The following is a 23,599-nucleotide window of genomic DNA, read 5'->3' as shown; positions in this document are numbered from 1 at the left end:
AAGTGCTAGATTTCTTTCTAACCTATGTACCCAAATGGATGCTGCGTAAGAGGTCATACTTTCAAAGACACCTCAGTATACCATGTACAAAGGACGACCTGACAGTCCATAATAATCCTTTTGAGCAATCCTCCTAACTTGTGCATCACACAAACAGCGTCTGCCGCTACTTGCCTAATGTGGTTGTTAAACAGCAACTTCTCATCAAACAAAACATCTAAGTACTTATGAACTCGAACTCGACTGATTACATAGCATTTATACTTAATACGGGGGTTATGACTGTATCATAATTTGTCTGCACCCTTGAGAAGCATAAACTTCGTCTTGGGCACAGAAATCCTTAAATTTTGAATGTCCATCCAGCCCTTTGCGGTTGACAAAGCCGCCTGCACTCGGTCTTCTAGCTGCAGTCGTGAATTACCATGAACTAACAGGAGACAGTCATTGGCGTAAGCCTGTGCCGTGACCACTTCCAGGAATGTCAGTCCCAAAAATCTATCAAATACCAGGTTGCACAGCAAGGGACCGAGAACAGAATCCTGTGGGCTTCCCCTGGTGACAGATTTTTCCACAACTAGGTGTGCATCCTTAAACAGAGCCATGCGATCCGACAAGTAGTCACATACTACAGCCTGCAGGGCTACGGGAACATTGCAACATTCCAATTCATAGAGGACAGAACTCCAACTCAAGGAAGGAAATGCTGCCACCATGTCAATAAAAATTGCGAAAACATACAGTCGGCGCTTTTCACCTCAGCAAGAGCATTTAAGATGCAATCCTCAATGCCAACCCCTTTTATAAAGCCATACTGGCTTCGAATTAGAAATGAGTTCATATCGATACTTTCCCAGAGCCATTCCACAACCAGCCTTTCAAGCAACTTTCCGATTACTGGCAAGAGGTAAGATTAGATAACTGCTGACCTCATTTGGATCCTTTCCTGATTTTAAGAGCACCCTCACCAAAGCCACCTTCTAAAAATTTGGAAAGCAACCCCAGTTTAGGCACTTCGAGAACGTCTGCCAAGCAGCTCTCTTATGACAGGCAGCAGATGATAGAAGATATCTGGGTCAAGTTGGTCAATCCCTGGTGCCTTTCTCAGTCCCACTCGAAAAACCACTCGGCCTATATCTATGGGTTCCACAGCCCGTACGCCAGAGAATGGTGTCTCACCCACCCTAACACTGACTTCTGCTTCACCCTTCGGATCATCTGGAAACAGAGTATCCAGGTATCCAGAAATGCCTGGTAAGTCGCCGCAGATGTTAAAGTGTGGTCACGACCACCAAAGCCGCATCGAACACTGGACAGCACGTGCAATAGCTTTGGCTGGTAGCATGACTTCGCGAGCTGCCAAAACTTGAGTTTGGCTTCCTTGATGGTATGAATGTACTCATTATGGGCATGCCGATAGATCTGCAGACCCTCAGCGCACACGTCATCAACAATAATCCCTGTTATGGGGCGACGTTGGTATCTTCTCCTAGCAGACCTAGCTCTTGTGCATAGCACACTAAGTTCAGAGAACCACCACATTTTCCCAGGTTTCCACCTCCATTTAACAGATGGCTCCCTGGAAGCAGCAGTCATGACGGTTCCAGGCACTCTCCGATCAGCGGACTGGCCACTACCTAAGGGTCTGTCTGTCCATTGGCCAAGGCTGCCGTAGGATCCTATCGCAGCCAGTCTTGATAACCCGGCCGAATTGTTCAGCCATCAATTCCACCACCATTGACTATGAAACTTGATTATCATGATATTATTCTGCGTTTTTTCTAAATTGCCTCTGAAGAAGTGTTATAAACTGACATATTCATATTTATGAAGGTAATTTAGTAAAAAAGTTAGAATAGTCAGTAGAAAAATGTTTCTACATTTTAGGTCCGAGGGTCTGTAATTAAACAAAAAATGTTGTAGACATTTCTTGATAGCTGTATATATGAAGTATAAACTTTCAAAAAATTTTTGAAAAATATTTAAACCGAATAGAGATATAGAGCAAAAAAATAACAAATTATATTTTAATTTTAAGAGGTGGGGGTTGATTTTTATGAAAAAATTATTTGATTATTTATATATGAATTTTAACAGATTTGGATTGTAACTGGAAACAGAATTGCTTTAATAAAGTTTTCTCTAAATTGCCTCTGGAGAAAATTAATATTAGTTTTTTTCATGATATACCTTTGCCCCTTAATGAATTTTGAAAAAAAAGTAATATGATCAATTTTCCATTTATAGAATTAGAACCAAATTTGAAGACAATCAGTTTGGTCAATCCTAAGATATAAGGCCAAACCAGTACAACATACATACATACGGGTTTTTTTTGGTCTAGTTGTAAAGCTTTTCAAAAATCCAGTACCTCATTTTTGACATGATCACTATACTTTCTGCTTTAATTCAGCTATTCTAGCTAAATTCACCAGAAAAGTTAATTTATTTTATAAGTTTATATTTTTTTTTTATAATGATTATTCTATAATTTTTTAATTAAATCTTTTACTTAAAAAATAATCTATTTTTGTTTATCAAGACAATAATTGCTTATACACTCCTCTGAAATTAAATTCATAAAATAAAACACTAAAATGTACTTACTCCAAATATAATTAATAATTTAAAACACAAGTACCAAGTACCTGTAATATTTATATCAGTTGTAATATTTTTTTTTTCAGATTTATAGTGCAAACCTTAAGATTAATCTACTGTTCTTTTAACAATCTTGTAATTAAATAAATGGAGAAAATGTAATATATTTATTTAAGTGAAATTACATTCTTGAATTAAGTAACATTGATTAAAAAATTAATTTTCTTTTAAAGGTTTATTTTTTAGAAAACCTACTACAGTAATAATATTGTCTGAATCCATTAAGTAAATTATGTTTCTCATATTTTATGCCTCAGTAACTTTTCACATCTATATGAGGAAGTCAGCATTGTGTGATGTAAATAAAATTATGTAGATTAGAAATATGAAATAATTTGACCTCGCTAACTAAAATAAATTATTTTGTTACTTTAGCTTTAGCCTACTACCAGAAACATCTCTTCCAAAAAAAAAAAAAAGAAGTTAATGAATTAACAATTATTTTACAAAGGCAAGATAGGAATATCCCTGATGATAGCTTATGCCTGAAATACTTGAAAAATATATTTATGTTGGTCACTAAGGCTGAATTTTTACATGAGATATAAATTGCTATGTTAAATGAAATCTAAAATACCATGTGTGTATGCATGCACACACACACACACACACACACACACACACACACACACACACACAGAGTATATGCTTGTTTTTTAATTGACATTCATTTTCCATTTAGAAAAGAAAAAAAAACATTAAAACCTGAAGTATGTAAATTTTACTTAATTTAACAAATTTTTATTTAGTATGTTTTAACCATTTGAAGTGTTGTAAACTGACAGCTGCCTTGCATTTAACACAAAAAAAGTGTTTAATTGACATTGAAATAAAATACAAATAATTTATCATCATAAAGTTTTTGTTTCTCCTGTTAATAACACATATTTTATATCAAATATGATATACAACATAATTGTGGCCAACTCAGATTTGAATTCATATTAAAATCCTTTATCATAGATAATTTATGAGACCATTCATCATAACATTTAGATTTTTTTTTATTTTTTCCTTGTTTAATTTACTTTTTATATTTTTCAGATGAGGATCGGCTGCGGTTAGCTGCATTTATGAATGATGTGGCTAAGGTTAGGCAGTTATTGAATGCTGGTGTAAATCCAAATTGTCCTGATTGCCAGTATCGAACACCTCTTCATTTATCTGCTTGTAATGGTTATACTGAAGTTGTAAGGTAATCATTATTTTACTGTCATTTTTTTATTTATTATAAATTAATTTACAAAACTTAGCTTATTTCATTAAACATACTGATGTATGTTTAATGATCAACAATTTATATAAATTGTCTAATATATGATTGTATAAATTATATTATTTATGGCAATCTGCTAGGCAATTTACTGAATGTTCCTTTGATTATTGGTGAAGATTTTATTTCGTAGATGATACTCCCTGTTACATCCCAGATGAAAGACTGTAAGGAGATGCACTATACCATCTTGCTGAAGACCAAATGTTCAATTTTTTTTGTTTATTATTATTATTAAATCTTTAAACAGTATCTAAATTATGGGTTTGGATTTCAAGAAATCATCGTAAAACTGCAACTGTTGATTTTTTTTTAGAGAAATGTTGCTTTTCAAAACAACAAAAGGTTAACAACTAATTTACTTCTATATCATTATTTCTAGAAGTTCTGAAGCACATCTATAGATGTTATAAATATTCTTTTTTTTTCTCTCTCATTTGATGTATCTATATTTTTGTAGGTGAGAATGTTTTGAAAGTAATAATAATTGTTAGTTGTAAAAGTTAATTTTTATTTTTTTATACATTTTTATAAGTAATTACTTCACATAAAAATATTTAACTTTTATGCAAGCGGTATTGGTTTTATTGATGAGCTACCACAGAAGTTCTATTATAAATTACAATCTCAGATATTTGTAAAATGTGTTAATAAGAAAAAACTTGCTCTGCAAGATAATATAATATAACTAAGAGTTATAAAAATATTAAATATCAAACTCTTAGTTATATGTTTTCAGTTCGATTCTAAAACCAAATTTTTCTTTTGACATATTTTTATTTGATATCTTTTAATTTGTAAGTTCTGACAAGCACAACATATGCACATATCACGCTAACATTTGCATAGTTATTAAATAAAAACTGAGAAACTTATTTTTAAAGTGATGTGTAATATTTCTACTGAGGATGTTTATATCCAAGATAAGCAAAGTTAATTACAAAAGATTCTTTTTATTGTTCAATAAATATATATAAATATATATAACCAGTACAGATTTTTAATAATGCCAGTTCTACTGTTAATAAAAAGAAATTAACTTTCTTTGTATTATAAGCTTCACTTTTTATTTATTTGCTTAGCAACTGCAAGCTAACCATCCAATTACAGCTGCTGATGAGAGAGAATTTTTTTAACACAGAAAAATGCCAAGCTTGACTTGGCAAGATATGTAATCACTCCAACTCAGAGATCAACAGAATGCTACTCTTCTGAATACAATTTCAACTTAAACTTATTATGATGATATTACATGAATGATCTTTGCAAACCAAAGACTCAAACATAACATTGCATTAAAAAAAATTAAAAAGATAAATAAATAATCATGGTTTTTTTTTGGATTAATTTTGTTATTAGGTTATAAGTTTTTGGCCACTGAATTGAAAATAGATTGAAATCTATTTTTACGTATTTTTCTTTTAGGCTTCTACTTGAACGTGGAGCAAATCCAAATTTTACGGATATGGTTGGGAATACACCTTTACATCTTGCTGTGTGCACTAACCATATTGCCGTGGTCACATTATTATTGAAAGCTGGTAATTTATATTTTTATTTTTATTTTATAATTTATAATGTTATTGATTTTCAAAGTTTGTTTTTCTTTGCTGAAGTATTTGTATTTTAGATTTGGAATTAGTATAATTAATTGAGTTCAGTGTGTGTTTACTTGTGTTGGATTTACATGTGTAATTGTGCAAGGGTAGAATGAGGTGCCTCTATGATCTGTCACTCGATCCAAGATACTTCATTTCAAGATTTCATTTTTCTTTATGAACTTGATTGATTGTAAATAGTTTTTTATTGTGTTTATTAATAAAAATTTTATTTATTTTTAAAAGAAGAAAATATTGAACATCAATATTTTTATCATCTGTGATAAATTTATGTTAAAATTAATTTTTTGTATTTTATTTTTCTAATGTTTAAAAAATTTTATAATTATATTTATTTATTTATTTCTGTTTTTAGAAGAATTTATTCAGTTATGTATCTTTTTTATTTTCACAGTATTTCACACTTGGGAAAAAATTCAGCATAAGAGTTCAATTGTTTGTTGTAATGAAAATTTCATTTTCAATAGTTACAATTCTGATCTTTTAATGAATAAAATAATTATCTTTTACTTATCAAAGATGTTTTTGAAAGAAGGTAATATTAAAAATAAATATAATACTAGAAATATTTTATCAAACAGCGATAATTTTTTTTTTTTAGAAAATTCATGTAAAAATATTAATGTTTGATTAGTAGCTAGTTTTAGAGTCAATATTATGAACAGAGATTAGTAGTCTTAGATTAGCAACTGTTTTTTTGCCTAAAATGTATAACCACTTAGCATGGTGGTTAAAAGTATATTAAAGCCTGTAAATACCTGGTGTTTTAGCAGTACAGTAGGTGAGGTGAAAATTTCCAGGTCTCATATAGGATTGCGTTAGTATACTTAATTTCTCAATAATGTTGCATGATTATTCCATTCTTCATTAGTTTAGTATAATACTAAAGTTGCTGCATCACTGAGTATATTATTTACAGTCCATCTAAATGGAAAATTGGGTGATTTTTGGAAAATGGAAAATGTAGAAATTCATGCACTAATTAAATACTTTTTCTGAAAGGCTTAAGTGCTAAGGAAGTTAAAGAAGAGAAGAGAAGTTATACGACATTGGAGAATACCTTCTTATATTCATTTATGTATCTTTTACATATTTATACTTTCTATTTGATGTACAGTAACATATTCTTTCATATTTCAATAACAGTGTGACATGCAACTTGAAAAACGCTTGGAATAGTTCAAATTGATGCATTTTATATGTCTGATAAGTTAACATGTATAAGATAATAATGAAAGTCGGGTTACTATAAAATCTGTGTATTATGGGTACTGCACAAACTCTCTGATTGCTGTCCACAAACTGAAGTTTGAGTCTATTCTGCATTTGCCATACTTGCTGGATTTGGCTTCATGCAACTTCCACTTCTTCCCTCATTTCAAGAGGGTTCTCATAGGTAATCATTACACCACCGATGATGTTGTGAAGGAAGCTGTGGCCATTTGGATCTGAGAAAGACCACCAGAAGTTTTCAGTGACAGAATGCAAAAACTTGTGACACGTTGGGAAAATTTTTCCAGTGGAAACAGGGATTATATAGAAAAATAATATTACACTCTGTAGCGAAGATATTGTAATTTTATTCATTTTTTATTTCATTCCTATGCTGCGCATATATGTGCAAAATATATCAGCTGAGCTTCGTAGATTCCTTAACTGATTGTAAAATTGGGCTATTTTAATCTTTATCCTGCTTGTTACGTCTTTATTTAATTTAAAACTTACAATGTATTATGACAGTTATTTAATTTTTATTGTATTTTATTATTTTCTAAACTTCCTTTTTTCTTTTTACTATTATTAGCTCCAAATTTGAAACCAGCCTATTTGCATTATTAGCCTACAATTTAGGTAATTGAGCTCTTGCCCCTCTTCAGGAACCTGTCATAGTGAATTTTGATAGGCTTTTAATCTCTTAACTGCATAAATTCTGAAGAAGTAGTCTGGGGCTAATATATTATGCAACCTGAAATTACACATCTACAGTGTTTCATACATTCATACCTACATAGTTGCTTCTGTTCCACCATTGTGGGTCTAGGTGTTGACTAAGCCTCTCCACTTCCCTTTATTTGTTCCAAGTTTGTTCTCTACAAATTTGCTTCCTTGATAAGTTATTCTTTCGCAGGTGGTTTTTCATGACATCCAACCATCTTTTGCGTTTTCCCACATCAGTAGCAGGATGTCTGAGCAGGAGGTACCATCATTCATTGTGCTACAAATTATAATTTGATTTCTCACCAACAAAGGTGTCAAATCCTCTGAAATTTTATCTTACCTCCAGGCATAGTTCAGAGATGTCAATTATGAGAACATTTAAGCCATTCATGACCTTGTGGATGGTGACTGCCACATAACCATCATTGAAATTGCATCAGAGATGGGTATAAGTGTGTGAGTGTGGGGGAGCAGGGGTGGAGAGTGTGCATGCAATGTTGTCGGACACTCTTGGATACTGCAAAGTGTCAGTGAGGTGGATTCTACATCTCACTGAGGCACAGAAAAATGTCCAGAAAGACATCTGTCTGGCTTTTGTTTTGTTTTGAGGAAGAAGGAGAGGCATTTTTAGACCGTATTGTGACCTGCAAAAAATTGTGGGTTTACCAATACAGCCTGGAAAGCAAGAGAACAAATATGAAGAGGAGGAAAATTGGGAAGAAAGTACCGATCAAGACCAAGAAATGCTTGTCAGCTGGAAAAGTTTTGGAAATTGTGTTTTGGGACTCAAAAAGTGTGCTGCTGAGTGATTTCCTGCATGATTGTAAATGTAGCATTCTATTACCAGTTTCAGAAGTCATCAGGGCCTGCTTTTCCCAACAAACAATGTCGGCAACCGATTCACAACATCCTTCTTATGACAATGCATGGCTGCATACAGCAGCTTAGACTTATGATAAACTCGCTAAAATTCGTTGGAAATCTCTTGAATACCCAACCTATAGTCCAGACTTGTCACCCTGTGATTTCCACATGTTTGGTTTGTGGAAAGAAGTTTTGGAAGGGAATGATTTGAAGATGATGCCACAGTTCTGGCCAAGGTTATTTGCACAATTGGTTGTTGGAGCAGGCATCTTGTTTTTTTGATGAGAAGATCAGGAAGCTAACAACCTAGTGGAGAAAGTTTTTTTTTCTCTCAAAAAAACTATGCAGAAAAATAAGCCAATTTATTTGTAATTTTATCTAATAACAATAAAGCTATGTAAACAAATTTCAGTTTATATTTGAATGGCCGTCTTAGTTTTATGAGATGATAAGGGTGTTGGAAGAGAGGAACATAGACATTTTTGGACTTGATGAAATAAAATGAGAGATAAAGGGAACTGAGATCGAGCTATAAACTCTACTGGAAGGGCAATGACAGGATAGCAAGAAACGGCGTTGTCTTTGTAGTAAGTGAAAGGATAAAGAACCTAATATTAGAGGTGACATATACATCTGAAAGGCTGTTCAGTATTAATTTAAAAACAAATCTGAAGTGTTACACATATCACAAATACATGTGTGACAAGTAGGATATTCTAAAGAAGAAAGCGACAATTTTGAAGAGTTATTAAAATCAAATATTGACGACTACTATAAACAATATCATGATGGGAGATTTCAGTGCACAGGTAGAAATGGATATGAGCTGGGGGCCTTTGGATGAGGTAACAGAAATATAGAGGAATGTACCTGTTGGATATGTACCAGTGGAATGGGCTCTGATGGGAAACAGCCTACTTAAGAAGTGGAAAGGTCATGTGATTACCAGGTATAGTTGAGATAGCCACACAGAGAATATTATAGATTTCATAATGACAAATCAAAAATGGAGAGGTAAAGGACTTGAAACTCATTCCAAGTGTATTATTAGAGGATAATCATAGATTACTGATGGGTAACTTCATAATAAGAACAGTGAAGGAAGAGGTTAAACAGGAATTTGAAGGATTGGTATGGGTAAGATTACCAAGAGATGTGGATAGAAAGGTTAAAGCATAGTGGGCACTGTTTAAGACAGTTTTTGTAGAGGTGGCAGAAAAAGCTTGTGGGAGAACTTCGGGAAGGATCAACCAGAAGGTAAAACAAAGTGATTTTGTGAAAGAGAATGCAATAAAGATGGTAAAGGAAAAGAACAAGCCCTGAAAAGAATAGTGGAAAGGCAGGAAGAAGAATCATGGAAAAGAAGTAAAAAAGAAAATTATATATGAAAACAAGAAAGGGTAGTATAGAAGAATAATACGCGAAGAGAAAAATATATGGCATGATTTCACTAAAACGTTAGAGGGAAATAAAAAAACTCTTATACAGGATGATGATAAACAGGATAAATCAGCAGTATGGAGATAGAAGAAGAAAACACAGTTGAGTCAGTGGAGTAGGTCTGGAAGAATTGGGAAAAGACCTCTACATAATAGGATGGATAAAAGAACTGTAAAGAGTAAACTGGTGCAGAGTGACTACCAACAGGGTGGTTCAAGATTAACAGAGGACTAAAGCAAAGAAGCGTATTGTCACCTATTCTATTCAATGTAATCATGGAATTCGTGGAAAGGAAAGTAAGGGAAATCTACAGGAACAGAATAAAGAAACAAAACACATGATCTTTGTAGATGATGTGGTAATATGGGGTAAAGAGATTGAAGAGGTACAAGGGAAAGTGGATGAATGGAATCAGGAGCTTAAATTGGTGGGTCTTGAAATCAGTGAAGAGAATAGTGAAATAATGGTAATCGAAGAAGTCAAGAGGATGGAAAGAGATATAATGTTACTCTTTGTTATATTATAAGGTTAACAAAGTATTTCATCCTTAAAGAATTTTTTATTTCATAATCATTATTTTTTGACATGCCTTGGTTGGTTCCATCTGGTCAAATGGAATGTAATTTAATCTCGCTTGCTGAAGTTAGTTCATTTGTAACTTGAAAAATTTGTTTGTTTTACTATTAACTATGGTTTTTAATCCTTGTTTTGTTCTTTTTTTTATAATACACAATTTTGTAATGTTTAGGTACCGATGCAAGTTGCTACAATGTGACTGGGCGAAGCCCATTGCAGTTGGCTCAATCAAAATTGAAAATTATTCAGCGATCGCAAGATTCTGAGTATAGACATCAAGTAACATCTCAGGTATTTTTCCCTATGCATATTTTCTATTACAATTATATGTTTTCTTGAACAAGTAAGTTATTAAATTTTACAGCTCCATCCTCTGCGGGTCTGGCTTAATGGAATTGAGTAAAAAGTTTAAAATTTTAAAAATCATTCTGAGATATAAAAAAAAGCACTTACTTATAATCATTACAACAATCAGGGCATTATAATAAAGGAAACAAAGGAAGCAAGTTATCAAGGATGTTATAATCATCAATTGATGTTCTGCCTGGCAGCTGGTCCTTTATGCCACTGCTGTCTTCTTCCATTTCTGTACCATGCCTTCTCCTAAGTCTTGTAGTTTCCATTCTTCACCTCATCTATTAATCTATTCTTTCTTACTCGCTTACTTTCTTCTATTGACTTTACCATTACCACTGCAATGGTAACTGGTTGTCAAGATCCCATTTCCTCCAACTACATGTCCTAACAAATTTACTTTTATTTTCTGTAGTTCGTGTGCACATACATCATGGATGTAGTCTATGCCAAATGCTTTTCAACTTTTTTTAAGAATAAATGTAAAGGAAATGAAAGGAAATAAAAATGGAATAAACATTTATAGAGAAAATAAAGTTGCTTATTATATCATCCTTTATTGGAAATTAAAACAGTACAGAAAATAATTAAGGCATGGACTAATTTCTAAGAAATAAAATTTTAAAATTATTAATGGTAAATCAAAAGTATTGGAATTTAGGAAAATAACAATGAGTTAAATATTTAGATGTTTTACATTAGTGTTTCATACAGTGTTTAAAAAATATCATCATGCCCAGTTTTGGAAAATGATTCTTTTATAAAACTGAAGAAAACATTGCATTTAGCATATATCAAGTGCTTTGTTTTTCATCTGTCTATGTATAATTTTTTTTTTTTTTTTAATAACGTCTTTTTGTAATGTGCTAATCTTAGAAATAATTAATACATCATAATCCTTAGTTACCTGTTTTAAAATTCTATTCTTTTTCTTTCATCTTCTATTCTTTTATCCTCCACACATTATAATCCTCCGAGTTTAGCAGCAACCACATTAGGCAAGTAATGGCGGATGCCATCCAGTGATGCACAAACTTAGGAGGATTGCTCAGAAGGACTATGGGTTGTCTGGTCATTAAATGTACATGGTGTGCCAAGATATCTTCAAAAGCATGACCTCTTACGCGGCACCCGTTTCGGCGCATAGGTTGGATATGAATAAAGCACTTGTTCAAAATTTAAGGAGTGCCCAGCACAGAGCCTTAATTGTATGTACTGGTGTTTATAAAACAACCTCCTATGAGACTACCACTGTATTGGGAAAGTTTCTCCCATTCGATTTAGTGGTAAAAGTTCGGGCAGCCATGTAGAGATTGTGAAGAGGCCGGGAGGCCGAGGTATTTGGGATCAGGCTGGGCCAGTACTGAAACAGAATGGTGATCACAATGCACCGGATCTAAATTTTGTTCGGTTGCCCATCTCCTGCCTGCGAAAGAGGCTGCAGAGCATCGTGATGGAAGCATGGCATCTGGAATGGGACACCACGACTAAGGGAAGATCTCTCTCTGTACAAGTTAATACGGCCCAGGTGCTCCTTGGCACCCGTTGCCCAAAATTATCAACATATAAACTAGTGCAAAGTATATATGCCACCAGGTATGATATGCCACCCACTGGCTTGGTCTAGTGGTGAACATGTCTTCCCAAATCAGCTAATTTATAAGTCGAGAATTCCAGCATTCAAGTTCTAGTAAGGTCAGTAGTTATTTTTACATGGATTTGAATATTAGATCGTGGATACCGGTGTTCTTTGGTGGTTGGGTTTCAATTAACCACACAACTCAGGAATGGTTGAACTGAGAGTGTACAAGACTACACTTCATTTACACACATACATATCATCCTCTGAAGTATTATCTGAAAGGTAATTACTGGAGGCTAAACAGGAAAAAGAAAGAAAGGTATGATATGCCACCTGCAAAACATGATGTAGAATGGACAAAGTATGTCTTGCACATCATCCTTCTGACCGGTCAATGTTTACATAAAGATTATGCTTAGCTCATTTCAGAAGGCCTTTTGGGTAGATTTCATAAGAAAGCTAATTTCATATTGATTTGGATTAGATTTCATATTGTAATGGGTACCATGATTCGACTTACGGAAAATTTTGACATATATCTTCGTTTTCACATCCCCAGAGTCCAAAACCACCATCAGTTTAAAAGTTTATATATAGATTTATTTATATATATCTATAAATGTATTTCACTTTCTTGTGGACACGATAACTGCCATAATTTTGCGCCAATACTTTCAAATTTATTCATAAAATATAACGATCCAAAATCTTGGTCTAGTTCATTAATGGGCAAAATTGCAACATGTGGGTGGAAATGAGGGGGCTTTTTCGAAAAAACCAAACATCGCTATAATTTTCTTATTAAGTAAAATATCAAATTCATTTAATTTGGATAAGGGCCTAAAACTTATACAAGTAAATTATTTTGATATCACCAACCATTGGCCCAGGGGGATGGAAAAGATGGGGTTTGAAGACAAAAAAAAAATCATACCTCCCTTAATAGGCACAGTTTGGAATCTGTTTAAAGTGATCGTTAGTCCTCTAAACATTACCTAAAACTTTTGTCTGAAACAATTTTTGATATGACCAACTCTTACAGCAGAGGATGACCAAAATGTTGCTGGAATTTTAAGAAGATTGGGCTTGTCGTATGGTAAACTTGTAAAACTTTTTTCACATGCAACCATTGTCGTATTGGGTAAATTTGAAGTTTTTCTTAACTTTAAGCTGGAAATCTTTTTTATCCCTCTACTTAGCACCAGTGAAATCTACCTCCGCGTTCTGACATACTGAAAGGAATTTTTTTTTTTTGATTCTGGTTCAAAACCACTTATAATTTTCATTAAAAGCTTATAAACCATTAAAAGTGATAGCTTAAGCAGACCGTCAATGTTTATAATCAGTAAACATATTATGTACTGGATCATTTTTCCAATTTAAACAGAAACATTCTGTAACTTAGTATAAAAATTGTTTGACACATCAGTGCCATAAATTTTGTGTAATTTATTTAAATAATTTTTAGTAATGGCTTAATTATTATTTATTTATTTAGTAAAGTTTATATGATTGTTTCAGGTAATCGAGATGCTATTAGCATTTATTAAGAAAAAAACAGAGGTTACAAAAAATGCAGTCGATGAAGAATTATTAAACGCATTTCAGTCTCGTCTTCAAGTTAGTGAGACTCAGGAACAAGTTGAATCTGAATTAAAGAATCTTTTGGATAATCTTTCAACTCTCAGTCTTTCTAATTCTTCTGATGCTACAAGTACAGCTGCTACTTCATCCCCGTCTATCTAAAAAAAAAGGCAATGATTAATCAGTTAATTGAACTACTGCTAAATTACATCAGTAAAAAAAATAAAAATTTAACGGATGTTTCATGTTTATCAATACATACCTCAATGGAATGTTTTAAAATTATATTTTTAACACAGATTTTTAGTCTTTAATTTGGTATTATTATTTTAGCTGTTTTATTTTATTTTGGCTTTTCTTTTTTTCATGGGGTAGTTTATATTTTATTTTTATATAAAAACAAAGTATTTATTTCTTAACAATTAATGTTAAGAACATACTTATTGTTTTTCATTAATTTATTTTTCCTAAGACTATAAATTATTAATTTTATTGATTAAAAGAAATTTTAAACTAAATCTTTTAACATCATAGAGAATGATATTTGTTTTTCTTTTTTATTACATGTATCATAAATTATATATTTACATATAATATAAATATATTTCAAGTGTATAGTTTTATTGCTTTTGTTGTTAGATTGCTATGTTTGTAAATATTGTATTTAATATATATTATGTGATTTAAATTTAAGGATTTGGTTAAAAAAGTTGTTACAGATTTGATAATTTATTTCACATAATTTTTTACTAAAATTACTGTCACCTGTATTAAATTACTATATCTTATTAATTTACTTGTACATAATGTTCCATTATGTTGTTAAATGTAAACTTACTCTTTTCTTTTGTATCAAGGAAAATTATTATTTCTAATCCTTAGTTAACTGAAGGGCTTTGCCACATTAAAATTTTTTTATTTAAGTTAAGTTAAGTTTAGTTTTATGTGAATAACGTTTAAGAACGAAGGTAACACATTACTTAAGTTGAGTAACATTAAGCTCTCTGCCTTGACATCATTAAAAATAGGATTAGAATTTTTTTAAGTATGTTTTGGTGCAATCATGCATAATTTTAATAAAATTTTAATTTTTGATCAGTTTTTATTATTTTTCTTAATGTTTAGCTTTGAAAAAACTCTAGAGAATCTATTCTTTTCTCATTAGAATGGGTAATCGTATTTGTTAATCAGTATCCAGAAATGTCTGGGAATAAAGATAGAGGAAATTCAAGAATTTGGTAAAAAGATTATACCGCAGGGCATTATCAACATCTGAGCTTAAATTCATCAAATATTCTGCCATTTTAGTGAATTAAAAATTTTTTCTATTAAAAATAATTCTCAGTACATAAATTCTTAATCCAATTTATTTCAAAATGGTTTATTACACATTGTATTTATGACACTTTTTATGGATAGTGTGAAGCTGTAGTAATTTGATATGGCCAACAATTGTACAAGCCAGTCAGTTAATCGAGTTAACAAAGTTGATAAATTAATTTCAAACAGCAAAACAGCCGGACTATAAAAATAAATAAAATACTCTGGATGAAGAAAAAAAGAGGATAAAAATCAAATAATAAAAAAGAAAACATTGTATACATTTTAAAACTGTTTTACTCTTTTTAGAATGGGTATGGAAAAATGAAATTCTGTTGTGGCAGAATTCTGTTGTGATTATGGCTATGAAAATTACCTGTTGAAGTAATAAAATTATTTTTTTTTTTTATGGAAATAAAACATTTATATTTGTAAATTAAATGAAATTTTTATTTACCTTGTAACAAATTTTTTTGTACTCAGAAATTATATCTATTTCACTGATATTTTGATATCTATTTCATTCCAGTAACAACTGATATTTTATCTGTATGTAGTAATAAAAAAAAAATCATGTGTCACAATGGTTCAGATGATTATCTTTCCATGCAGAAGTTACAAGGTCCAACAAAACCATTTTTATTTTAACATTTGTGGTTTTATACTGTCTGTGACCATAGTTCTGTCGTTGGATTGTATTAAAAACACATCCTGACCTGGAAATTTATGGCTGTAACAACTGACTGATATACACATTGCTCAAACAAGGGATGCAGCTACCTGTTGGCCCTGAATCAAGGAAGCTGCATCTAATATCTCGAATCTTCCTGCATATACAAATCAGTCAAATAGAAAACGGCTCTCTCATCTTCTGTGATGATATAAAACAATATTATTTTAATTAGCTACAGTGGTAAAATCTCCAGCTTGTGACATGTTTTTTCTCTCATCTGTAGTCTTCAGAACAGTGTGTTGACAATAATACATTTGTAGGTAATAAGTAGAGTACTGCAGTAGCTTTCCACTGATATTCCAACTTATTGTTGAGAAAATACTGTATGCGTTATTTATTCCATAAATGAAAGATTTCAATCTGTCATTTTTAAAACGCTCAATATTTTTTTTATTTCTCATAGTATCAGTTTGAACGTTATCAATATGGATATATGATTTTTATCAAAATACCATAATTCTCACAGAAACATTTAATGCTACTCATGATTGATTTATCAAGCTTTGCTTCTTCAAGCAGTTTAATTTCTATGCCAACAGTTTTTTAAGCAAAATAAAAGTAAACATTTACACAGTGTTCAATGACACATTTTGAACTGTGATAATTCACATACATATTTCTATGGCATTATTTATATTACTGTGGCATTATGATTGCTGCTGACTTATGAAAGATTTTTCCTGTTTTAATCCACAATTTTAAGAACTATTGAAGTTACATAGTATATCTTGCTAGTAATAAATTTTCAACATTCACTAATTAAAATTATCTTGATACAATGTAAAATATTATGTTTATTTTGCATTATACAATTATGGAAAGTGATACATCCACCCATTAAAATTTACAAGTTTAATCAAACTGTACTTTTTTCTTTTTTGTATGTATAAGATTATGTTAAGTATCATTAACTGTATATTTACTATTAACTTCATTTATAATGTGACTGTAAAGTGCACTGGAAATTTTTCTGCATATCAACCATGTCATAAGAAGAAGCTGTCGTAGATTTATGGTTATTGTAAGAAAATTGTTTAAAAATAGAATAATGCAATCATTTCAGCTGAACTATTTTTAAGTCTAAAAAGGTATAATTAAGAATTAATGGAAAATTTTCAAACACTTTATTTATTCATACTAATTATTTTTGTTCATATTAATTGTTATAAAGCCTGACAACATAATATTATCACAATTTATTTGAAATCAGCACTTAAATCTTTTAATGGAATCATAACAAATGAATAATTGAAAACTCCTCAGTAAATAACACATACAACGAATATATAAGTAGGGAAAAATTATTATAATTTAATTTATTTATATGGTAATATATACATAAAAGATCTTTACAAATTTGATTATTAATAAAAAAAATTATTATAGTCTTATGATAATTAATATTACAGTTATGATTCTTTTACAATAATGTAGGTCATATTAAGTTATATCTTTGAATTAAAATCGCAAGCATTCAACATGTACCCCATTGGTAGTCCATACATTGTCAGGGCGATAATCCAATTCTTGCCAAATACCATTTACATGTCTTTCAGCATTGGTATTAGTAAATGCAGTGATGATTGTCATGTTCAAATCTGTCATGTCAACAGACATGAAGATTTGAGTCAGTCCTTGAGACATCACAAAATGTTAAGTTCAGTGATCTTGGTAGCCAAGCTCTTAACCCACCGGGTTGGTCTAGTGGTGAACACGTCTTATGATTTGGAAGTCGAGTGTTCCAGCATTCAAGTCCTAGTAAAACCAGTTATTTTTACATGGATTTGAATACTAGATCATGGATACCGGTGTTCTTTGGTGGTTGGGTTTCAATTAACCTCACATCTCAGGAATGGTTGAACTGAGAATGTACAAGACTACAACTCATACATACCTCATTCATCCTCTGAAGTATTATCTCAATGGTAGTTACCAGAGCCTAAACTGGAAAAATAAAGGTAGCCAAGCTGTTGGATTATCACTACAAAGGGAAATTGTTATTCAGAACAGATACTGCCCAGTGTGCTGAGGCGCAATCTTGCTGAAAGATGACATTAGACTGTAAATGTATTAGCAGAGGACAGGCAGAATTTTCTAACATTTCAAGATAAATATTGCCAGTTGTTAATGAAAAAAAAAAAATTGTCAATCATCATCGTACAACACTACACATCAACTTTGATCCAAAATTTAAGATAGGCCTTCCTCTAATGTGCTCAGCATTAAAATGTGAATTTTCAAAACCCCTACATTTTGATGTTTTATTTATTTACCTTTCCTGATAAATGAAAGGTAGCCATATTGGAAAAGTTAATTATTAAGATAATTTGTCTTCATCTTACTAATAATCAAGCACAGAAGTAATAAAATTCTTAGAAACTAAACTATCTTGCTGTTTAATTGCCTGTAATACCAAGTTTAGTTTTTAAGGCGTATTTATTAATTTTTCTTTAATACATTATGAACAATTGAATAAGAAATGTTTAATTTGTGCTTAGCTTTGTACTGACTTATGCAGACTGGAAATAAATACCTCTTGCACTCATTTGACATTTTCATTCAATACACATTTCAAACCAATTTCTTATTGGTTTCTGCCAATATCATTTCTTGAATTCAATACACACAAACAGTAAGTTGTGACAGTGATGATCTGTTATGTTGTGTTCTAATTACATTGAACCACTGTAACTATTCCATTTCTATGAAACATTCAACACACTGTACATTTTCTTAAGCATTCATGGCTACCATTGAGTGGAATAAACTGATCTCCGTTTTGGCTATGAGACAGTGCCGTGAATCACTTCTAGAAAACCAAGAATGCCATTTCTAAAACCTTTTTAAAACATTACTCATAACTAAGACCTGCCTGTAACATTGGAGATCTGTATTTAAATTATTATTAATATTTAAACTAGTAAAGATCTTTTATGGTCACCTTTTAATTTTGAGTTAATAGCAGGACACCTGCTAATGACTAACAAGTACTGAGAAAAATTTTATAATTAATAATCAGTTCCTTTTTTTTTTAATGAAGTATTTTATGAAGCATGTTAACAAAAACTGACCAATATTTTTAAATATCGGTTTAATTTCTCAGCATAAACATTATTGTAAAGTATTCTTTTATGACCAAATCCTTAATTTTTAATTAATGAACTATGTATTACTCACATTAAATATGTTGCTTAAGAATATGTTGGTTGATAAAGAGAAGAAAACTTATTTTTTTTACAGAGGATTAATTTATTTTTTAGTAATCAGTTTCTGATTGTAAGTATTTGTACATTTCACTGACTCACATTAACCATTACAATTATTGTGTTTTGTTATGCATCATTTTATTTTTGTTTCTTAAAACTTGCACAATATATCGAGTTACCTATTGAAAAATGTAGCTAGCTCACTGTATTCTGAAACTGACTGAATATTTATTAAACAATTGCACAATTATCCACTATTCTTATCATTACTATTTTACATATTAACTTAATATTTACCTGTATCATACAAATAGAGATATTTATGTTCTATATTGTACTCTATAAAGGTTGACCCATTTTATAGATCTCAAACAATAGTTGTTCTTGCCATCAAGTGAAAAATAAAACTCATAAAAACTTAATATGGGTTAGATTTTAATGTTCATTCCCTTTAAAAGTTTAATATTTATCAATATAATAATTATAAATGATAATAAAGAATCATTCAAAAGAAGAGCAACAGTTTTTAATCAATCTGATCGTGTTGTAGAAATGATAAGTTAATTTGAAACAGTATGTATTTAGTTAGATATAGATATATGTTTATTTTGTTTGTGTGAAGTTAAAAAACACAACTTGCTAACATAACCAGTGTTTTCCAGTCTTCAAAATATTTCAGGATTATAGACTTCAATACACACAGCGATTTTTATTGTCTTCAGTTGTTTCAAAATATTTTCTTTCCAAAGCTTTTTTCTTTTCAAGAAAAAAAAAGAAGAGAAACTCACAACAGAATATGTAAGTATGGTGATTGTGGAATCTTGTGGCATTATTTTGGCCAAAAATTCCCAAACAAGCAATGACAGATGTCCATACGTATCAAAGTTTTTTTTTTACAAATAGCTTCATAAAAATAGAAAATTCCCAAGTGGTGTTCATTATTGTTGGTAACACCTCATAGTAAAAATTTTACAAATCCAATAGCATTGAAATTACAGAAAATTGTAAGAGGTACTTTTAACATGTATGATTAAACTTCATGTGATTTCTGTAATTTTTCCTGGCTCACCTAGCAACTTCCATGAAGACTATGTTACTACCCATTAAGAGTAGTATTGATGTAGCTAACACCCAAAATTCATTTTGATTTATTGGAGTAATGTTACATTAAAAGCTACATTTATGGTTTCTTTTAAAATCTCTGGTAAATGTGTGTTGGTCAAAATTTAACAATTATACACCACATTATATTGCCACTTATCTTATAATTAAAACTTTAATGAAAATTGTTTTACATGAAACGCATCACTTATCAGCCCTAGGAATTTCCTTTACAGTAATTGAACAATTAGCTGTTTTTTTTTAGTCATTAATGTGCTTGGTTTATCTTTTATCCATATCTTCAACTATCTTGTTAGATATGTGTTATTTATAAAATAATTTATATTATACTTGACATTACCTTTTGCATTTTGATTTTCTTAGAGCATTAAGATCATTTTTTACATAAAATTTGATGCAGAATTTTTGTACCTCTAAAAATTAAATACTAGTAATGAGTCCTAAATGCAACAAAGTTCAATTTATATCTTCTTGGCTGTCAAATCTAAAATAAGCATCCAATGTGGTCATGTATATAGCCAGGTATACAAACATCATAAAAACAGTTTCATATACATTTATAATTCACTTAAATGTTGATTAAATGATGTATATATTTTTTCAGAATTACTATCACGACTAATTTCATTGAAAATACTGCATTGTACATAGTAGATTGAAGATGTCATTCTTGTTTAGTCCCATTAATTTGTCACATTTTATAAGACATAATAATATAAGATACTCTACATAGTAAATAAATAACATTACACTTATTAATTTTTTTGTTTTATTATTTTAATTTACATTTTTGTCTTTGATTCATTCTAACATGTTCAAAATCTAATTGTATTTATGTAAAACCTTTTGTTCTGTATTATTTTCAGGAAGAAAATACACACAGAAAAAGTGCTGTTTTAATAATCGCTTTTTTTTATGAAAGTTGATTAGTATTAATTTAAAAACAAACATATTCTTAATTTTTAAATAATTTATTCAAATAAAATGTTACATTACACTACTGAATTATAGATGAGTTTGGTTTTCTAAAGTAGTTTTTTAAACAAAAATGAAACATTGCCCTTATATTCAGTGCAATATATTTTTTTAATTCTTATATTTATTTTCTATTTATTAAGTTTTTAATGTGGAAATTGGTAAGACTGACATTAATTCATTATATTTGTATATTTTTTTAATGCTGAAGATATTTAACTTAATCTAGTTTTTTATATTTCAAGTTATAAACAGTAATATTATGCATTAAGTAATTCTAATCATTTTATTTATTTATTTTTTGTTTGTATATGTGTACCTAAGGATTCAATTTTAACTGCAATTTTTTTGTACAAATATATCCTATTTAAATTTATAAACAAGATGACAGGCTTCATATTTTAGTAATAAATGTTATATTATTTTTTACATTGTATGTTTATATTAAATTTAGTAACAATTATTAATTGTTGTAATAAAAGTAATTAAAACAATTTAAAAATAAATGGCTATTAAGTATCCAGTTTAATTTTATTTTCACCTACCTGCAATTCTGAAAATTCCTTTTTTTATAAATCCGAAAGTTGTAAATTGTTTAACTATGTCACCCACAAAGCAGTTCTGTCTGTATTTATTCTACTTTTTCACCTTGAAATATAGTCAGTTCAAATTTACACAAGAGAGTGTGTTATATACATATATATTACTTTTTCCTTTTAAACTGATGTACCCCAACTAGCCTCATTAAATTACTGATCTGGCATCTGTTGCTCAATCTGATCCCGCTGTCTCTTTCTTTTCTAACCTCCCTGGCCCTTTCATTTCTCCTTTTCTGCATTGTATTTTGCAGATCATATGATCTGTTGATGTTCTTTTGTAAATGCTAACCCCTTTCACCACTGTGTTTTTATGGTGTAAAATTTTAAGGTAATAACTATTAGTAGTTAGAGCAAATAAACATTTTTAATTCAAAATAAACACAGGTAAGTCGTTAAAACACATTCATTCATATAATTTAAGATTACTTTTAAACTTAGGGGCTCAACTTAATTTAAAATTGCAATAAATAATAATTATATTAAAAAAAAATTTATTTTCAAAATAAGAGAATTACAAGTACATAATCCACATTTATAGAACTGGTATACTACCAACAAAATCAAGATAAGATAATGATATAAAAAATAATCGCAAATTAATAAAAACCTAATCACAGTAATAACAAAAATTCTACTGCTATTAACACTAGACAAAAAATAAAACAATAATTGGTAACACTGTAAACAACATTTCCCTGAATCCCTACCCAATTCACTGAATAAATTATGAATGTAGCTTGATTATGATCTTGATCTGTTCTTGTATTAACACGCTGTTGCCCAGTTTAACATTTCTAGAAGTCTACCTCAATTAATGAGGTAAAATTAATTTTACATCATTAATTGATGAATCCAAAGAGTTTTGTTCATCCTAAACAGTAACACATATGCAACTGGAACTGCCCCTCTTCCCACGGATAGTAAACTACGGAAATGCTGTACCCATTCACTTGCTTTAATTTTCCGCATGCATTTAAATTCCCACTTTTTAAATATTTAGCCATTTCCCAAAGGTCCCTTTAATCCCAAACTCTACTTTTAAAAAAAATTAGATTTCTTTTCATTACGCAGACAAAGATAATTCTTTTTTCCAAATAAATAAGGAACATTCGTACAGGCATTGTCTATGTAAATTTAAACAAGCAAACATTTTTTCCATGCCTTAAGACACTCCCAGTCAAATCTTACCTGCTTCCTGGGTTCTTTAATATTTCCCTTAAAGTTTCCCGGCTGCCTCGTAAACCACTCAAGTTTTATCCCCCATTCTAATCACTTTTCCCAGACAAAGCTGCACTCAAAAGTCTAATTTTTCACACTTGCATGTACCTTAATGTATCAAGTGGATATCACCTCAGCTTAGGTACCAGAGACAAAAAAAAATTTGTTTCACTGAGATAACTTTGTCTCCACGAGACATTTATAATTGGTCACTGCTATTATACTCTTAACTGAATGGGCAAGTGACCTGAGAATCTATGTTAATAATTTGAAAATCGTTAACTGTACTTAACAACTTTGTTGATGTACAGCATAAATCTACAACCGAACTTCCCATACCCCCAATAAAAGTCCATTCATCCCTATTATCACTCATTGTTCTTCCGTTCATCACACACAGATCAAACTTCTCACATAATTACTTTACGCCCCAAGCATTAATCACCTCATACTTAAAAACACCTTACCTCATTTACATTCCATTATTTCAAATGGCAGTAGCTGTCAATCCCATATTCTACTATTGAAACGCCCT

General features: G+C 30.6%; 1 protein-coding gene across 2 annotated transcripts in view; it reads left to right on the top strand.

The window, feature by feature from the left end:
* The window catches only part of LOC142326691 (uncharacterized), a 32,313-nt gene extending 10,547 nt beyond the window's left edge, over positions 1-21,766 (top strand). Inside the window, exons 4-8 of one of the 2 annotated variants that reach the window (XM_075369318.1) lie at positions 3,706-3,856; positions 5,360-5,475; positions 5,948-6,088; positions 10,544-10,662; positions 13,829-21,766. In XM_075369318.1, the coding sequence (XP_075225433.1) occupies positions 3,706-3,856; positions 5,360-5,475; positions 5,948-6,088; positions 10,544-10,662; positions 13,829-14,053 (752 nt within the window). In that variant the 3' untranslated portion in view covers positions 14,054-21,766. The remainder of the gene's footprint in view (positions 1-3,705; positions 3,857-5,359; positions 5,476-5,947; positions 6,089-10,543; positions 10,663-13,828) is intronic. The other variant, XM_075369319.1, reaches the window with a different exon arrangement.
* The last annotated feature ends 1,833 nt before the right edge of the window (positions 21,767-23,599 follow it).

The sequence above is a fragment of the Lycorma delicatula genome, chromosome 6 (genome assembly GCF_047948215.1).
Source record: "Lycorma delicatula isolate Av1 chromosome 6, ASM4794821v1, whole genome shotgun sequence".
NCBI classification, from domain to species: domain Eukaryota; kingdom Metazoa; phylum Arthropoda; class Insecta; order Hemiptera; family Fulgoridae; genus Lycorma; species Lycorma delicatula.
This window is presented reverse-complemented; position numbering and strand designations above follow the sequence as displayed.